Here is a 14,190-nt window from a genome sequence, read left to right as displayed (position 1 = left end):
GTAGTTCCTGAGATCTCGACGTTCATACGGACGGACAGACGGACGGACAGACGGACGGACAGACGGACATGGCCAGATCGACTCGGCTATTGATCCTGATCAAGAATATATATACTTTATATGGTCGGAAACGCTTCCTTCTGCCTGTTACATACTTTTCAACGAATCTAGTATACCCTTTTACTCTACGAGTAACGGGTATAAATATCATATATCAAAATAATAACAAAAATGTAAAAAAGTATTAAAAAACATTTTTCAAAAGTGTGGGTGTGGCAGTATTAGCTGGTTTGTGGGCGTTAGAGTGGGCGTGACATGCGTCTATGTTTTTGGGTGCTGAGTCTTAACTTTCTAGCTTTCATAGTTCCTGATATCTCGTCGTTCATACGGACAGACAGACAAACGGATAGACGAACGCACAGACGGACTTGGCCAGATCGACTCGTCTATTGATCCTGATCAAGAATATATATATATGTATATTTAGGGTTACCGATAGAAATTGGCAACCCAAATAATAATTAAGAAAAAAAAAACAAGAGAGAACGCTATAGTCAAGATCCCCGACTGATACTCAGCTAGTGGAAGTGCGAAGGAGAAATTTTAACACTGACAGTTTTTGGCGGTTTGTGGACGTTAGAGTGGGCGTGGCAAAATGGGTTAATAAACTTGCGCTGCGTCTATGTCTCTGGAGTCTGTATGCTTAATCTTAACTTTCTAGCTTTTATAGTTCCTGAGAACTCGACGTTCATACGGACATAAATTTCGGTTTATATAGTTTCCGAGATCACTGCCCATTCGGACAGACAGACGGACGGACATGGCCAGCTCGACTCGGCTTGTGCTAAAAATATAAATACATTGTGTACAAAGAGAGCTAAATACCTTGCTATTGCTTAGCATTATTACTAGATCCCTAAACGATTTGATACGAGTACTTTAAATATATAATTTAAAAAGGGGTGTTCAAATATTTGTTGGCTTGAATCCTTATCTGGCTACTTGTAGATAAACCAAAAGGTTTAAAACTCAGATACAAAAAACGTGTACGAGTTCTTTTTTAAACATAATTTTGTATTACTACACAACTTTAATCGAAATTTATTCCGTTCCATAAAAAGAGTTAGGGCTACAAGGGCTAAAACCACTTTGAATAAAAATAAAAATGCACCAAAAATGTTTAAAAAAAAGTTAGTTTAATTAAAGCTAAAACAGTTTTCCCGGTAAACAACTACAATTTTTCGTGGTGTCTAACGGAAAGCAGAGTAGAGAGTTTGTTTCCTACTTCTGGTCATAGTAAATCTCTTAGAAAACTTCTTATGTCAAACAAAAGCACATCTCGACGATGTAAAAAACGAGTGAAGATCGCACCTTCAAATTTTAAAAGTTTTGATATAAACAATTGTGACGAAAAATGTTTATATATCTATACTTGCATATATATGTACATAAGTATCTATATTATAAAGGAATCTATACATTTGAGCACGTACATGTTGTCTTTTTATTAAGATAACTTAATTTGTTCGGAGATTCCTTATATTACCATAAATATGTATGTACGCACCATGCTCGTGTTGATTTGGATTAACGACAATGCTGGTGAAAACCGGGTCAAAGCACAAAGCTTAGCACCAGGCCCGGGGGGGGGGGGGGGGGGGGGGGGGTGGTCTGTTTCCCCAGGGCCCGGACTTCTGAGGGGGGACCCGGATTTTTGACGGAAACATAACTTATATGCAGGCCCGGCGACAGGGGGTGGGGGGACGGGGTGTTTCCCCCCGGGCACGTATTCCCTGTCGCCAGGCCTGCTTAGCACTGTTTTATTTTGTTTAATGTAACAACTTTTAAAGTGGTATTCAATCCAGCACAAAAGCTTTATCTTGGGTAGCCGCTTCATATGTATATGTATGTATGAGATCCCCATAAGTATAGGTGCGACTGGCCAGTTTGTTTAATTTATTGTGAACTTTCGCTTCATGTAGACTGGCTAATTCCAGTTGTGTTCGTTTTTTGTATTTCTTACTTGGGTCGATATTATTTTACTCGTGTATTATTATTAAAAATTACAAAAATTAAACATCTTTGGAATCTTTAAAATGAGTTTTCATTTTGTTGTATGTGCCATCATTTTGATAGCCTTGACAGACTCTCTGTGTGCTGAACAAAAAAATACACAGGATGACGATACGAAAGCAGGTGAAATACGAATTTTTAAACGCCTTATTCCTGCCGACGTTCTAAGAGGTATGTATGCCAACCATCGTATTTGTAAATAATTAATAAAAAAGATATAAGTACAATATAAGCATTACTGTATCGAAAGAATGTTGAATCTGATAAATTTTGTCAATATTTAGCAATGATGATTAAATCTTACTTGCGTTGCCAATACAACGCTCACACGCTTAAAGTACTTGCCAGTGTGTTTAGATCGGACCATAAGAAAGCTATTAAAAGTACATTTTAAGTTAATTGAAAAAATACTAGCAAGTAATGCCTCATCGTGCGCACGTCTATATGTATTAACTTAAATAGTCAACAGTTTGCAAAAAAGTAATTGGCAATTGCGCTCTTATAAAGTATATATTCTTAATTAGTATCAACAGTCGTGTCAAAAGCCAATATACTTCGGTGCCACAGAAACCACCGGCGGGATTGTGAATAAGAAATTGCACAATTTTTTTTTTGCAAATCGATAAAAACAGTCTTAACTGTTTGAGCGGTTTGTGGGCGTTAAAAAGGGCGTGACTAAAATGTTTTTGGTATTCCGATAGTTATTGGCAGGACTAAAAAAAAAACGAAAAAATATCAAAACATTTTCAAAAGCATTTTTTTGGGCAGTTTGGTGACAGTTTTGGGGGAATTGTGGGCTTTAGTGGACGTGCCAAAACGTTTTTTTAGCAACTCAATAAAAATGTACAATGAAATCACAAATGAAAAATGTTCTGCACATTTTTCAAAAGTGTGGGCTTTGGCTGGTTTGTGGGCGTGGTAACATTTGGAAACTTGGGCTGCATCAATTTCTTTAGAAATTGTATACTTAATCTTAACTTTCTACCTTAAATAGTTCCTGAGATCTCGACGTTTATACAGACGGAGAGACAGACGAACATGGCCAGATCGGCTGGTCTATTGATCCGGACTTATATGGTAGATTTAGTAGCTTATTCGGTATACATAAGTTTTTGTTTAATATATAATTACTGCAAGGGTATATAAGCTTGGGATTTCCGTAAATAGCTTCCTTTTTTGGTTTTTGTGCCAAAATCGTTTTAACCACGCCCATTACTTTAAAATCTGTCTGCGAAAGTAAATATGAACAAAAGTGCTTCAAATAAAAATAAAAAGACGCTTTGCGGTTAAAATATTCCCTCGCACTTCCTTAAAATAAATTTTATAATTCTTTAGATTTTCCGGCAATGTGTTTTGCTTCTACTCGATGTGCCACTGTTGAGCCCGGAAAGTCGTGGGACCTGACTCCATTCTGCGGTCGATCTACTTGTGTTCAAAATGAGGAAAATGATACCAAGTAATTTAAAGAAGAATTTTATTTATTATATTATATTTTTTAATGAACAAATGTATTTATTCGTAGGCTTTTGGAACTCGTAGAAGACTGCGGCCCATTGCCACTGGCAAATGACAAATGTAAACTGGACACAGAGAAGACCAATAAAACCGCATCATTTCCTTATTGCTGCCCCATCTTTTCATGTGACCCCGGTGTTAAATTGGAATACCCCGAGATCGGAAGGGGTAATGACAAAAAGAATGTTGAATAACGAATTCCGTTAATATATTCTGAAAATGTGTGTCAATACAATAAAAACATCTGTTTCTTTAGTCAGAAAGAAAGGGCTACTTCTGTTCTATAAAAGTTAAATATATATATACTGCGAAAATGTAATCAAAAAATGTAATCAAAGAGATTTTTATTTGGCTTGTCGAATAAAACTGTACTGCTTTTTTGGCTCGTAGGCGCTATAGTGTGCGTGGTCAAAATTTTTAATTTAACAGCACTATTGCATGCATTATATAATTTTCTAGGTCATATAATATAGTTTCTGAGAACTCTTAGTTAAACAAGATAAAACGCTATATTCGAGTTCCCCGACTATCTGATACCCGTTCCCAGATAGTGGAAATGCGAATGAGACTCTTCAACACTAACAGTTTTTGGCGGTTTGTGGGCGTTAGATAGAGCGTGGCAACATGGAACCGACCATATAAAGTATATATATTCTTGATCAGGATCAATACCCGAGTCGATCTGGCCATGTCCGTCTGCCCGGAAACTTTATTATATGACCTAGAAAATAATTTTTTTTTGCAGATGTAGAAAACTCCAAATGTTTTCCTCATTCATTCACCGGGGTTCCTTTTCCATGGGGAGCTTGATCATGGGGAGCTTGACATCTACTTAACAAAAAAGCGAGTGAGTGTGTGTCTGGGAATCAGTGATTCTTGACTGTATTCAGTGCGATCACCGTCCGGATCACACAGTACATCTTTGACAGGACCAGTCAAAATCTTGTATTTTCTACGATGCCTGCAAGCGCTCTTGAAATCATTTAAACTGCTGCGGTATTCGTATTCGGCACGTTGGTCGTATTTTATTTTTGAGAAAATGAAAGAATTTCAAAACATTTTTCAAAAGTGTGGGCGTAGCAGCTTTTGCGGTTTGCGGGTGTTAGAGTGCGTGTGTTTTTCCAAAAGGACGGACAGACGGACGGACAGCGCCGGATCGACTCGGCTATTGATCCTGATCAAGAATATATATATTTTGGAAACTCAGCTTTCTCTCTTGTTTTATTATACCCGTTACTCGTAGAGTTAAAGGGTATACTAGATTCGTTGAAAAGTATGTAACAGGCAGAAGGAAGTGTTTCCGACCATATAAAGTATATATATTCTTGATCAGGATCAGTAGCCGAGTCGATCTGGCCATGTCCGTCTGTCCGTCCGTCTGTCCGTATGAACGTCGAGATCTCAGGAACTACAAAAGGTAGAAAGTTTAGATTAAGCATACTGACTCCTGAGACATAGACGCAGCGCAAGTTTGTCAATTCATGTTGCCACGCCCACTCTAACGCCCACAAACCGCGCAAAACTGCCACGCCCACACTTTTGAAAAATGTTTTGATATTTTTTCATCTTTGTATTAGTCTTATAAATATCTATCGATTTGCCAAAAAACGTTTTGCCACGCCCACTCTAGCGCCCACAAACCGCCCAAAGCTGCTACGCCCACACTTTTGAAAAATGTTTTGATATTTTTTCATCTTTGTATTAGTCTTCTAAATTTCTATCGATTTGCCAAAAAACTTTTTGCCACGACCACTCTAGCGCCCACAAACCGCAAAAAACTGTCAGTGCTGAAGACTCCTTCGCACTTTCACTAGCTGAGTAACGGGTATCAGATAGTCGGGGAACTCGACTATAGCGTTCTCTCTTGTTTTATTTTTGTATTAGTCTCGTAAATTTCTAACGATTTGCCAAAAAACTTCTTGCCACGCCCTCTCTAACGCCCACAAACCGCCTAAAGCTGCCACGCCCACACTTTTGAAAAATGTTTTGATATTTTTTCATTTTTGTATTAGTCTTGTAAATTTCTATCGATTTGCCAAAAAACTTTTTGCCACGCCCACTCTAATAAGTATTCAGCACATACTCTCCTTTGCACTTCGAATAGCTGAGTAACGGGTATCAAATAGTCGGGGAACTCGACTATAGCGTTCTCTCTTGTTTTTTTTTCTGATCTAAGCCCAGTTTCTGGAGGATTTTCTTGTTGCACTATTGCTATTACTATTTTGCAGCAACATTTAAATGATGAGCCATAAAATCAAATGCTTTGATTGGCAAGTTTGAACTTATAAGACTGTTTCATCAGATCTACTTTTGTAAAGACATTCTTTATAAAAGAAGATCTAAAAGAAGATGCAAAATTTGAACTTTAGTATTTTAAATTTTCTAAAGTTTAATTTCTACATATAATTTTGTGAAGATCTTCAGGACTTATAAAAATTTGACAATATTTTTTTTATGTCAGGATTAAATGAAAATTTTTGTACTCTAAAAAACACCAACATATTTGAGGTGAAATGGTGTCAAAAACAACTCCCACTTTGAGCAAATTGAATAGTGTGAATAGAATGTACTAATACAATTATGGTAAAGGCTTATTCACGCAAGATGCCATTAAACTGCAGTGGTCGCCAGAGGCGGAGACTCCTAAGACTCTAAAGATCCTTACTATTTCTTCCGGTAGCTATATTATGGGTATAAGTATTCGTATTATTAAGAACATATTAAGATTTTTAAGAATCCCCTTGATTGTATTTCAAAATTTAAAGGTATGTTGAAAATAAATAAATAAATAAATTAAATTAAATATTTTTAAAATATGGACCAATATTTGTAGAAATAAGAAAAGGTTTTTAGTTTTAAGGATCAATTTTAATGTTCTAAGGACCCATTTTACATTTCAATGAACAATTTGAATGTTTTTTAGGCGTTCCTGCTAATATTGGAAGGCGCCAATGAAATCAACTCGTCGATTGTACAAACCATTTCATTAAAAGATTGTGTAATAACCTTATAAACAAATATATTGGGATTTTGTATTGCATTAGGTTTAGTTTAATAGTGTGTAACATAAACATCAAGTAGGTTATCTAAGATATCGTCGTTTCTACCGAACTCAGCGCTATCATGTAGGTATTGGAACTGCTCGTCAATGCTGTCAACTATTTGTGGAAAGTGAGTGTAATCACAATTAATTGTTATGTTACATGGATATCTAGCAAAGGATACATCAGTTGATACATTTTGGTCTTCTACGATAGTTGAATTTGAAGCAAGCACAGGTGTCGTTTCGGAAAAGAAATTTATATTATTGAAAGTGCAGAAATTCTCTTCTCCAGAAATTGCCTGCAATGTATATTTTTTAAAAGAACACTCTTATCTTAATATGAACGTTATTAGTCTTACCGTGTTGGTAGTATCTATCTTGTGCGAAAAAAAACAGTTTACGTTTTGAGAATCTGTTACAAATTGGTCACTGCTTGATATAATGTCAAGCTCAGACTTCTTTTTTAAAATGTCCTCTTGATTTATTGTTCGTAACCATCTTTGTTCATATTGGACATCATTTTCACCAGCGACATGATGTTTATTATAAGGCACGGCCAGTTTTGCTTCTTTTTTTTTAAAGATATTTGCTTCAGTTTTTTCTGGAAGGCTATTTGTCTTTAATTTTTTAACATATCTTGAATGATTTTGCTGAGCAGATTTAGGTTCTTGTATTTGAGTTAAATGTTCAGAATGGTACCTAGCAGTTTGATTTTGCGTTGGATGACTAATTTTTCTATTTCGAATTCGTTTCCGGTCACACTTTTTTGGATCCACTCCCAACTCCCAGTAACCACCTTTTCCCTTTTCTTCCCTTTTTCGGTTACGAAAGCAATGGTGCAATGATAAGTTATGCCTAATGGAATTCTATGTAAAAGTAAAATTATTAGATTATTCCATTCAACACAATTAATAGTACTCACATTCCATTTCTTTCGAATTCTAAAAAATGCAAACTTGGCCTCTATCCAAGAACATAATTGTTGTAAGGTTATACGCCCATTCTGTAACATAGCCATTCCAATTATATGTGAATAATTAAACGGCGGTTTCTCGGTCACGTCGGTTTCATATTTGCTAGCTAATTTTTCGTATTCTTTTAAGTCCCTAAAAAATAAAAATAAATTCATATGTATGTATTCTAGGGTATAAATTCAATTTTACAAACCTTTTGACTTTATTGACGAAAATTTCAAGGCGTTCTGATGGAGTTGGTCTCTTTATTACAGATTTTTGTGCTTTAGCCTCTAAAATTATATGCGATATTTTCTCTGTGCTCTCATGCCTAGAATAAAACATTTTAATTTGTGTTTCATGGGCACTTGACTTGTAAGTTGGTTCTGCGTATCTTTTCGTATTTAAAATTTCAGATGGGTTGGAATCAATGGTTTTTGGCCAAGTTAAATTTTGATTTCTTAAAAGCCAGTTAAGGTTGGTTAGCTCGCGTTCCTCGTCGGAGTCCTCTGCTTCTTGAGAGTAAGAATTCTCTTCTTTACATGATTGTAATGTAGTATTCCTTTTTGTCGACGAAGTACGGTGATATGTCATATCCTGTTTCTGAAATGGTTCAAAAATTTGTGTTTGTTCAGTTATTATTAGAATATATAAGTCAAAAGCAACTAATAGCGAATTTTCTGCCTTCGAAGTGTGATTTCAGTCTCGTTTTTAGTTATTTTACTAGTGCTGCGAAGGAATTCCTATGCTCTTTATTATACATAGTTCACAAGATCCCTTTGTACGGTAAAGCGGACCAGATTTAATCGGTTCGGCTAACTAGCCGAATCAAGTACATTTTTTTTTACAAATCTAGTTAAACGAGTAACGTGAATATAGAAAATAAAATATCAGAACACTTGTTTAACATGGCATTTAAATTTCATGCTCTTTCAAATAAACATTTTATACGAATATTTTTTGATGAAAAAGATAATTAAACACAATCTTTCACAAATTGCCTAATAAGTTTATTCTCTTTTTTTTATATTTTGTTTTTAATTGAAATAAAAATGGCAGCTATCTAGTGCTGAACTCACGAATATTCCTCCGAGTATTCATCCAAAGTGAAAGTGTGATCTATATAAAAATCGATAAAAGTAACTAAATTTGGGGTATGTAAATCAATTGATTGCTAAAGAAAAACGCATGAAAATCTGAATTTTCTTGTAAATAAAATAAAAATATGCTACTGCTTTTTAACAATTAAAAAAAAAAAAAAACCAATGTGTTTTTTAATCCTTGGGATATCCAAAATAGACTACGCAATACATATTAACGCGCTTCAATACTAATATAAAACGGTTATATAAATACATTCGTGTTTCATTATTTAATTGATTTTTGGCTGTCGTTAACATTTTCTAAGTTAAATATGTATTACAGTATATAGCATATTTTTTTTATGTAAAATTAGTTTGTATTAATAAGACTTTTTCGCTATGATATAATTAATTACTTCTTTTTATTCGACTGTAACTTTTTATATTAAAATATTATTTTTAGTGCTTTTATATAAACTGTATCGAACGAACTGCTTGAAATGCACTGCAAGACTATTCTCTACCGTTGCACCTGTATCTGTAGTCTATGAGCAACCCTCATTTTTTTCAACATAAATAATTGTTTGAGGTTAGGGAATTGCTCTCGGGCTTATGGTGTCGAAGTGGTTGTCGCTCGGGTGGTCAAGGACTCAAGTAGTCGGACTCGTTTAGTTTGGTTTGGATTTAAGTTTAGTCGGCTTCAAGCCCCAGGCCAACTTTTTAATCCACATGCGGGACACAAATTCTCTGACATCCAAAAAATTCTCAGCAACAACCCTATTTAGCTATACATCTTATTTTCTTTTAAGGTGGACATAGAGTCGTACGTTTGCACTATATCCACCACTTTTCGTCAATATCCTTAACTACCTGTCCTTTTACACCCTTATCCCTTATATACCCTTAATTTGACCGCAGGTTTTTGTAGAAAAAGAACTAAGTTCGACTGCTTTTAATATTACTATTTTTCGACCAAAGTAATATGAATATAACCGAATAATGAGTTCATACTTTACTGTTTACAAATCCTGGCAACAATTAACGTATGTAACTAGAATTTTAAGGTTTAATTTGAGATTCTTTGCTTTGAATTATGCTACGTAATCCTTACGACACTAACGATTATTGAATAACAAAAAATACAAAATACACCTTAGTTCCGCTTTAAGAAACGATTATCTTACGAGTACCGGGTATACACATTATTTTAATTTAAGTGGTGCAAAAATAATATATAGAATTGATGGTCCAACACCCACAATTTTATTAAGAATTCGGAATTAGGAATATTCTAGAAATTACGTTAAAATAAAATTTTTAAATTAACGCTCGACTAAATAAATACACTTTCTTTCGAAAAAAGATTTCATTCATTCAGAGTATAAATCATAGTTTATGCACCAGCATTTTTTTTATAAAATCGGACTATATCATATTGTGCTGTAACTTAAAGCTCACTTGGTGCTTGGTGCTTATGCTGATAGCAACAAAGATACTATATTCCATTAAATTACTCAGATCGGCAGACGGCCATTGATTATCCAACTCAGAAGAAAATATCGGTCGGAGGAAAACAGAGTCATCTATACCTCAGGTGTAACATATATTCATCATGTGTTATTTTGCTCCTATCCATCGAGCGAGACCCTCTCTCCAGGAAAGGACGTATACCGAATGAAGGCCAATGACCATTCTTAATTCGGACCATTCTTAATAAAATACACAACTTGAGAAAAGACTATCGCTTTGAACAGTACAACAATAAAAGGAGAATTACATTTAATTAATTGCAAACAAAATAAAAAAGCGCACCTAAACGAGAGCAGTTACAAAGTAACGGCTTTGAATACATATATACGACTATTACTTTATTTTGCAATTTTAAGTTCAATGTTTTTAGAAATAGTATACTGACACAGTTATATACAGTTATAAAATATATGAAAAAACACAAGACCCGTGAGGTCGATGCTAGCAGTCGTAAATAGCCTGCAGTTTTGTTCACGTGTGCACCTTCCAAGGTGGCAAATTCAATACTTTTCGCTACATAAGCTATTATCAATTATTGTAATTTTTATACATTAGAATTCATTTTAACAATAATCAAGCACCAGGATTCACTTATTATTGTTAAATTTATAATGTAAAAACTAATAAAACGTCATGATTTGTTAAAACCATTTTGAAGAAAAGACTTTTAACGGAAAACCTTGACAAAGTTGGATCGCATTGCCAGTCCCTCCCTCGTAGAGTAAAAGGGTATACTAGACGGTAAAAAGTATGTAAGAAGTAGAAGGAAGTGTTTCCGACTGTATATAGTATATATATGTATTCTTTATCAGGACTAATAGCGGAGTCTGCCCGTCAGTATGAACGCCGAGATCTTATGAACTATAAAAGCTAGAAAGATCAATCAAGCATACAGATTCTACAGACATAGACGCAGTTTGTTGACCCATGCTGCCACGCCTAGGAAGTCAGCAAAACGGCTTCCGGAAGGGGAAGAGCACCCTGGACGCACTCACGGCCGTGAGTAACATAGCCAAGAACGCCCTTGCTGGCGATAGATGGCTAGGAGGCAGGAATGAATATTGTGCAATTAAGACTCTGGACGTAAAGAACGCCTTCAACACCGCTAGATGGCCCGTAATACTCGGAGCCATGAACTGAATGAGGATCCCGGAGTACCTGAGGATAGTCGTTGGCAGCTACTTTGGGGACTGGGTCCTGTGGTACGATACGCGCAAAAACATACTTGGACCGACCCTGTGGAACATCATGTACAATGGGTTCCTGGGCATCAACAGGCCCCTGGGAGTAGAGTTGCACTGTTTTGCGGATGACGCAGTCGCCAAGGTAAGTTGATTCAGGATTAAAAGTCGATTGTCGAATCGATTCCAACGTTGTTCAAAGCTCCCTCAGTATCGACTGACCTACCATTTAGGTAGCACACACCAGATGCTAAAGTTATTGGGAATGGCTTCTTAGGAGCAAATCCACAAGATAGACTGATGGGTCTGTTGTTATATGGTGAGCAGTAGTTTGTCTTTCCGCTTTGAGGGACTAGCTCGGAGGAGACTCGGTGGGATTGGACTTTTACCCCTGTTAAAGAGTAGGTTGTAAAGAAGTCGTATTCCAGGGATCGAATGACGAAGCTTACCAATTGCTCTAGCGTGTTAAAGTTCGGAACGTCTTTTTTAGGAGGAGGGATAAGTTTCTGACGAAATCACTTAGAGAACGTACTCCAATTTGCCTTCGGTAGGTTCCTTAGGACTCCGATTTGGTATCTTGCCATTCGATGTTGAATAGTATACTGTAGTGGTACTTAAAATACAACTCGTATAACACTCTCCAGTCAGTTACTTTAAGCACGCTGCTATTTTATGAAAGTGTTTTTTGCAGAGGGTGATATACCAATACCAATTTGATATGCTTTCATCTCTCCCGTTTGCATATTGGCAAAGGTCTGGTGAGGTGTAAAAAGGATAGGACATGTCCTACTCTTCTAGAGACAGGAACATGAAATCCGACAGCACCCATAACACGTTTTGCCATTTTTAAAGTTTTGGCTTGTTTTTCTTCTCTCCCAGCTAATGTTCTATTCCATGTAGTTTATAAAGGCATTCTTCGAAAGTATCAATATGTAAATGGCGATACTAGATTAGATTAAAAAACAAATTGTCTATTTAAAAAATTCGTATATCAAACGTGGTAAAAGTCATTCAACATTCAGAAGTTCCAGCATCAACTTTTGAAATGAAAGATGATTTTGCACTTTACTTTGTAAATACCCATATAAAATGTGATAAAGTGCGAACGCACACAAAATAAAAACTAAGTTTTTTACAAGACTAATAAACTAATGAAACAACAATCAACATATTTTTCAAAGGACTTTTTGGCTAAAATGGGGAATGCCGCAGCCAGCGTATTACCCAGATCTGGCCCCCTGTGACTTTTCCTTTTTCCCTAAACTGAAGAGGCCCATGAAAGGACGACGTTACGCTACGATTGACGAGATGAAGACGGCATCGAAAGAGAAGCTGAACAAGATAAAAAAAATTGTTTTTAAGTGCTTTGAAGATAAAAAAAACCGTTGGCACAAGTGTATAATATCTCATATGGGTTACTTGAAGGCGACAAAATAAATATGTATAAATAAATAAATCATTAGTAAAAAAAAACGCGATAATTTTTGAACACACCTCGTATACATATATACGTTATAGAGTCGTAAACATTTTTTATACCTGTTACATACTTGCGGATGTAAGTGTGGGCGTGGCAAAAATGTTTTTAGTATATCAATAGAAATTGATCAAGAATATATATACTTTATATGGTCGGTGACACTTCCTTCTGCCTTTTCAACAAATCTAGTATACCCTGTATTTTACGAGTAACAAATCCAAAAATGTTTTAAAAGTGTTGCCGATTCACTGACAGTGTAAATGGCCAAACGTACATTACAGACGGACATTGCCAAAGCCCTTTCTTTTACATGGTGTATAAAATAACAACGGTTTATTTGATAGACATGCATTTCATATATCAGAAAGATAATTTTGTAGCATTACATTTTACATATATATGTTTTTGGCATATGATCGCCACGGCTGGCTCGGGTGTAATCCAATCTGGACGTCCAATTTTCGATGACTTTTTCCAACATTTGTGGCCGTATATCGGCAATAACACGGCGAATGTTATCTTCCAAATGGTAAAGCGTTTGTGGCTTATGCGCATGGACCAATGGCTTTACATAGCCACACAAAAAGTAGTCGAAGTAGTCACAAGATATGACAGGTCAATTTACAAATTTGACCAATAAGGCGGTCACCAAACTTGTCTTTCAATAAATCGATTGTTGTACGAGCTGTGTGACACGTTGCGCCGTCTTTTTGGAACCACAGCTTCTGGACATCATGGTTGTTACATTCAAGAATAAAAGACTGTAAAATTCTGGCCATCGTCGTTTTTGAAGAAGTACGGACCAATGATTTTACCAGCCCAAAAAGGAACAATCAGTTTTTCTGGATGTACACATTTTTTGACATGGCTTTACTCCAAATTCGTCAATTTTGTTTGCTGACGGAGTCATTCAACCGGAAGTGCTTTTTATACCTAAACAAAATTCGCTTTTAAAAATAGGAAACACCGCCAATCTCATTTTGTAAGCACACAAACCTTCTGCAAAATCTTTTATAAAGTAGATGGACACAGATCCAATTCCTGTGCCCGATGACGGATGGACTCATTCGGGTCTTCTCCAATACTACGCTCTACAGCAGCAATAGCTTCTTTTGAACCGTACGGCATCTCTAAGGATGCGAGTTATCAAAAAAAAGAAAAGGTGGTGCGAAAACGGACTATGGTTAATCGAACTCACTGCTCTAGAGGACGATTTTGTCGACGATAAAATGGGCGTAGTGCGCAATACCTTTTCCGCACGGAACCAATATTAAATAAAATTGCACTGTTTTGCAAGCGTTGTTCAGGCTTGCGTCTATTTACGATGAACCAA

The 14,190-nt window shown here is 36.0% G+C and overlaps 2 protein-coding genes and 1 long non-coding RNA gene across 4 annotated transcripts in view; 1 reads left to right on the top strand and 2 right to left on the bottom strand.

Moving 5' to 3' along the window:
* The window catches only part of LOC122622857, a 37,560-nt gene extending 35,923 nt beyond the window's left edge, over positions 1-1,637 (bottom strand). For both annotated transcript variants that reach the window (XR_006326346.1, XR_006326345.1), the window contains exon 1: positions 1,568-1,637. This is a non-coding gene — a long non-coding RNA (uncharacterized LOC122622857). The remainder of the gene's footprint in view (positions 1-1,567) is intronic.
* Positions 1,638-1,964: 327 nt separating this feature from the next.
* On the top strand, positions 1,965-4,009 carry LOC122622875. The gene is made up of 3 exons (XM_043801515.1): positions 1,965-2,244; positions 3,409-3,529; positions 3,596-4,009. The coding sequence occupies exons 1-3, from the start codon at positions 2,097-2,099 to the stop codon at positions 3,780-3,782; spliced, it is 456 nt and encodes a 151-aa protein (XP_043657450.1). The 5' UTR covers positions 1,965-2,096; the 3' UTR covers positions 3,783-4,009.
* A 2,581-nt stretch (positions 4,010-6,590) lies between these two features.
* Positions 6,591-8,187, bottom strand: LOC122622890. Its single transcript, XM_043801537.1, has 4 exons — positions 7,799-8,187; positions 7,554-7,737; positions 6,991-7,497; positions 6,591-6,930 (listed from the first exon to the last, which is right to left on the bottom strand). The coding sequence occupies exons 1-4, from the start codon at positions 8,176-8,178 to the stop codon at positions 6,640-6,642; spliced, it is 1,362 nt and encodes a 453-aa protein (XP_043657472.1). The 5' UTR covers positions 8,179-8,187; the 3' UTR covers positions 6,591-6,639.
* Positions 8,188-14,190: the final 6,003 nt, after the last annotated feature.

The sequence above is a fragment of the Drosophila teissieri genome, chromosome 4 (genome assembly GCF_016746235.2).
Source record: "Drosophila teissieri strain GT53w chromosome 4, Prin_Dtei_1.1, whole genome shotgun sequence".
Classification (NCBI taxonomy): domain Eukaryota; kingdom Metazoa; phylum Arthropoda; class Insecta; order Diptera; family Drosophilidae; genus Drosophila; species Drosophila teissieri.
Note: the sequence above shows the minus strand (reverse complement) of the source record. Positions and strands in the feature narration are given on the sequence as shown.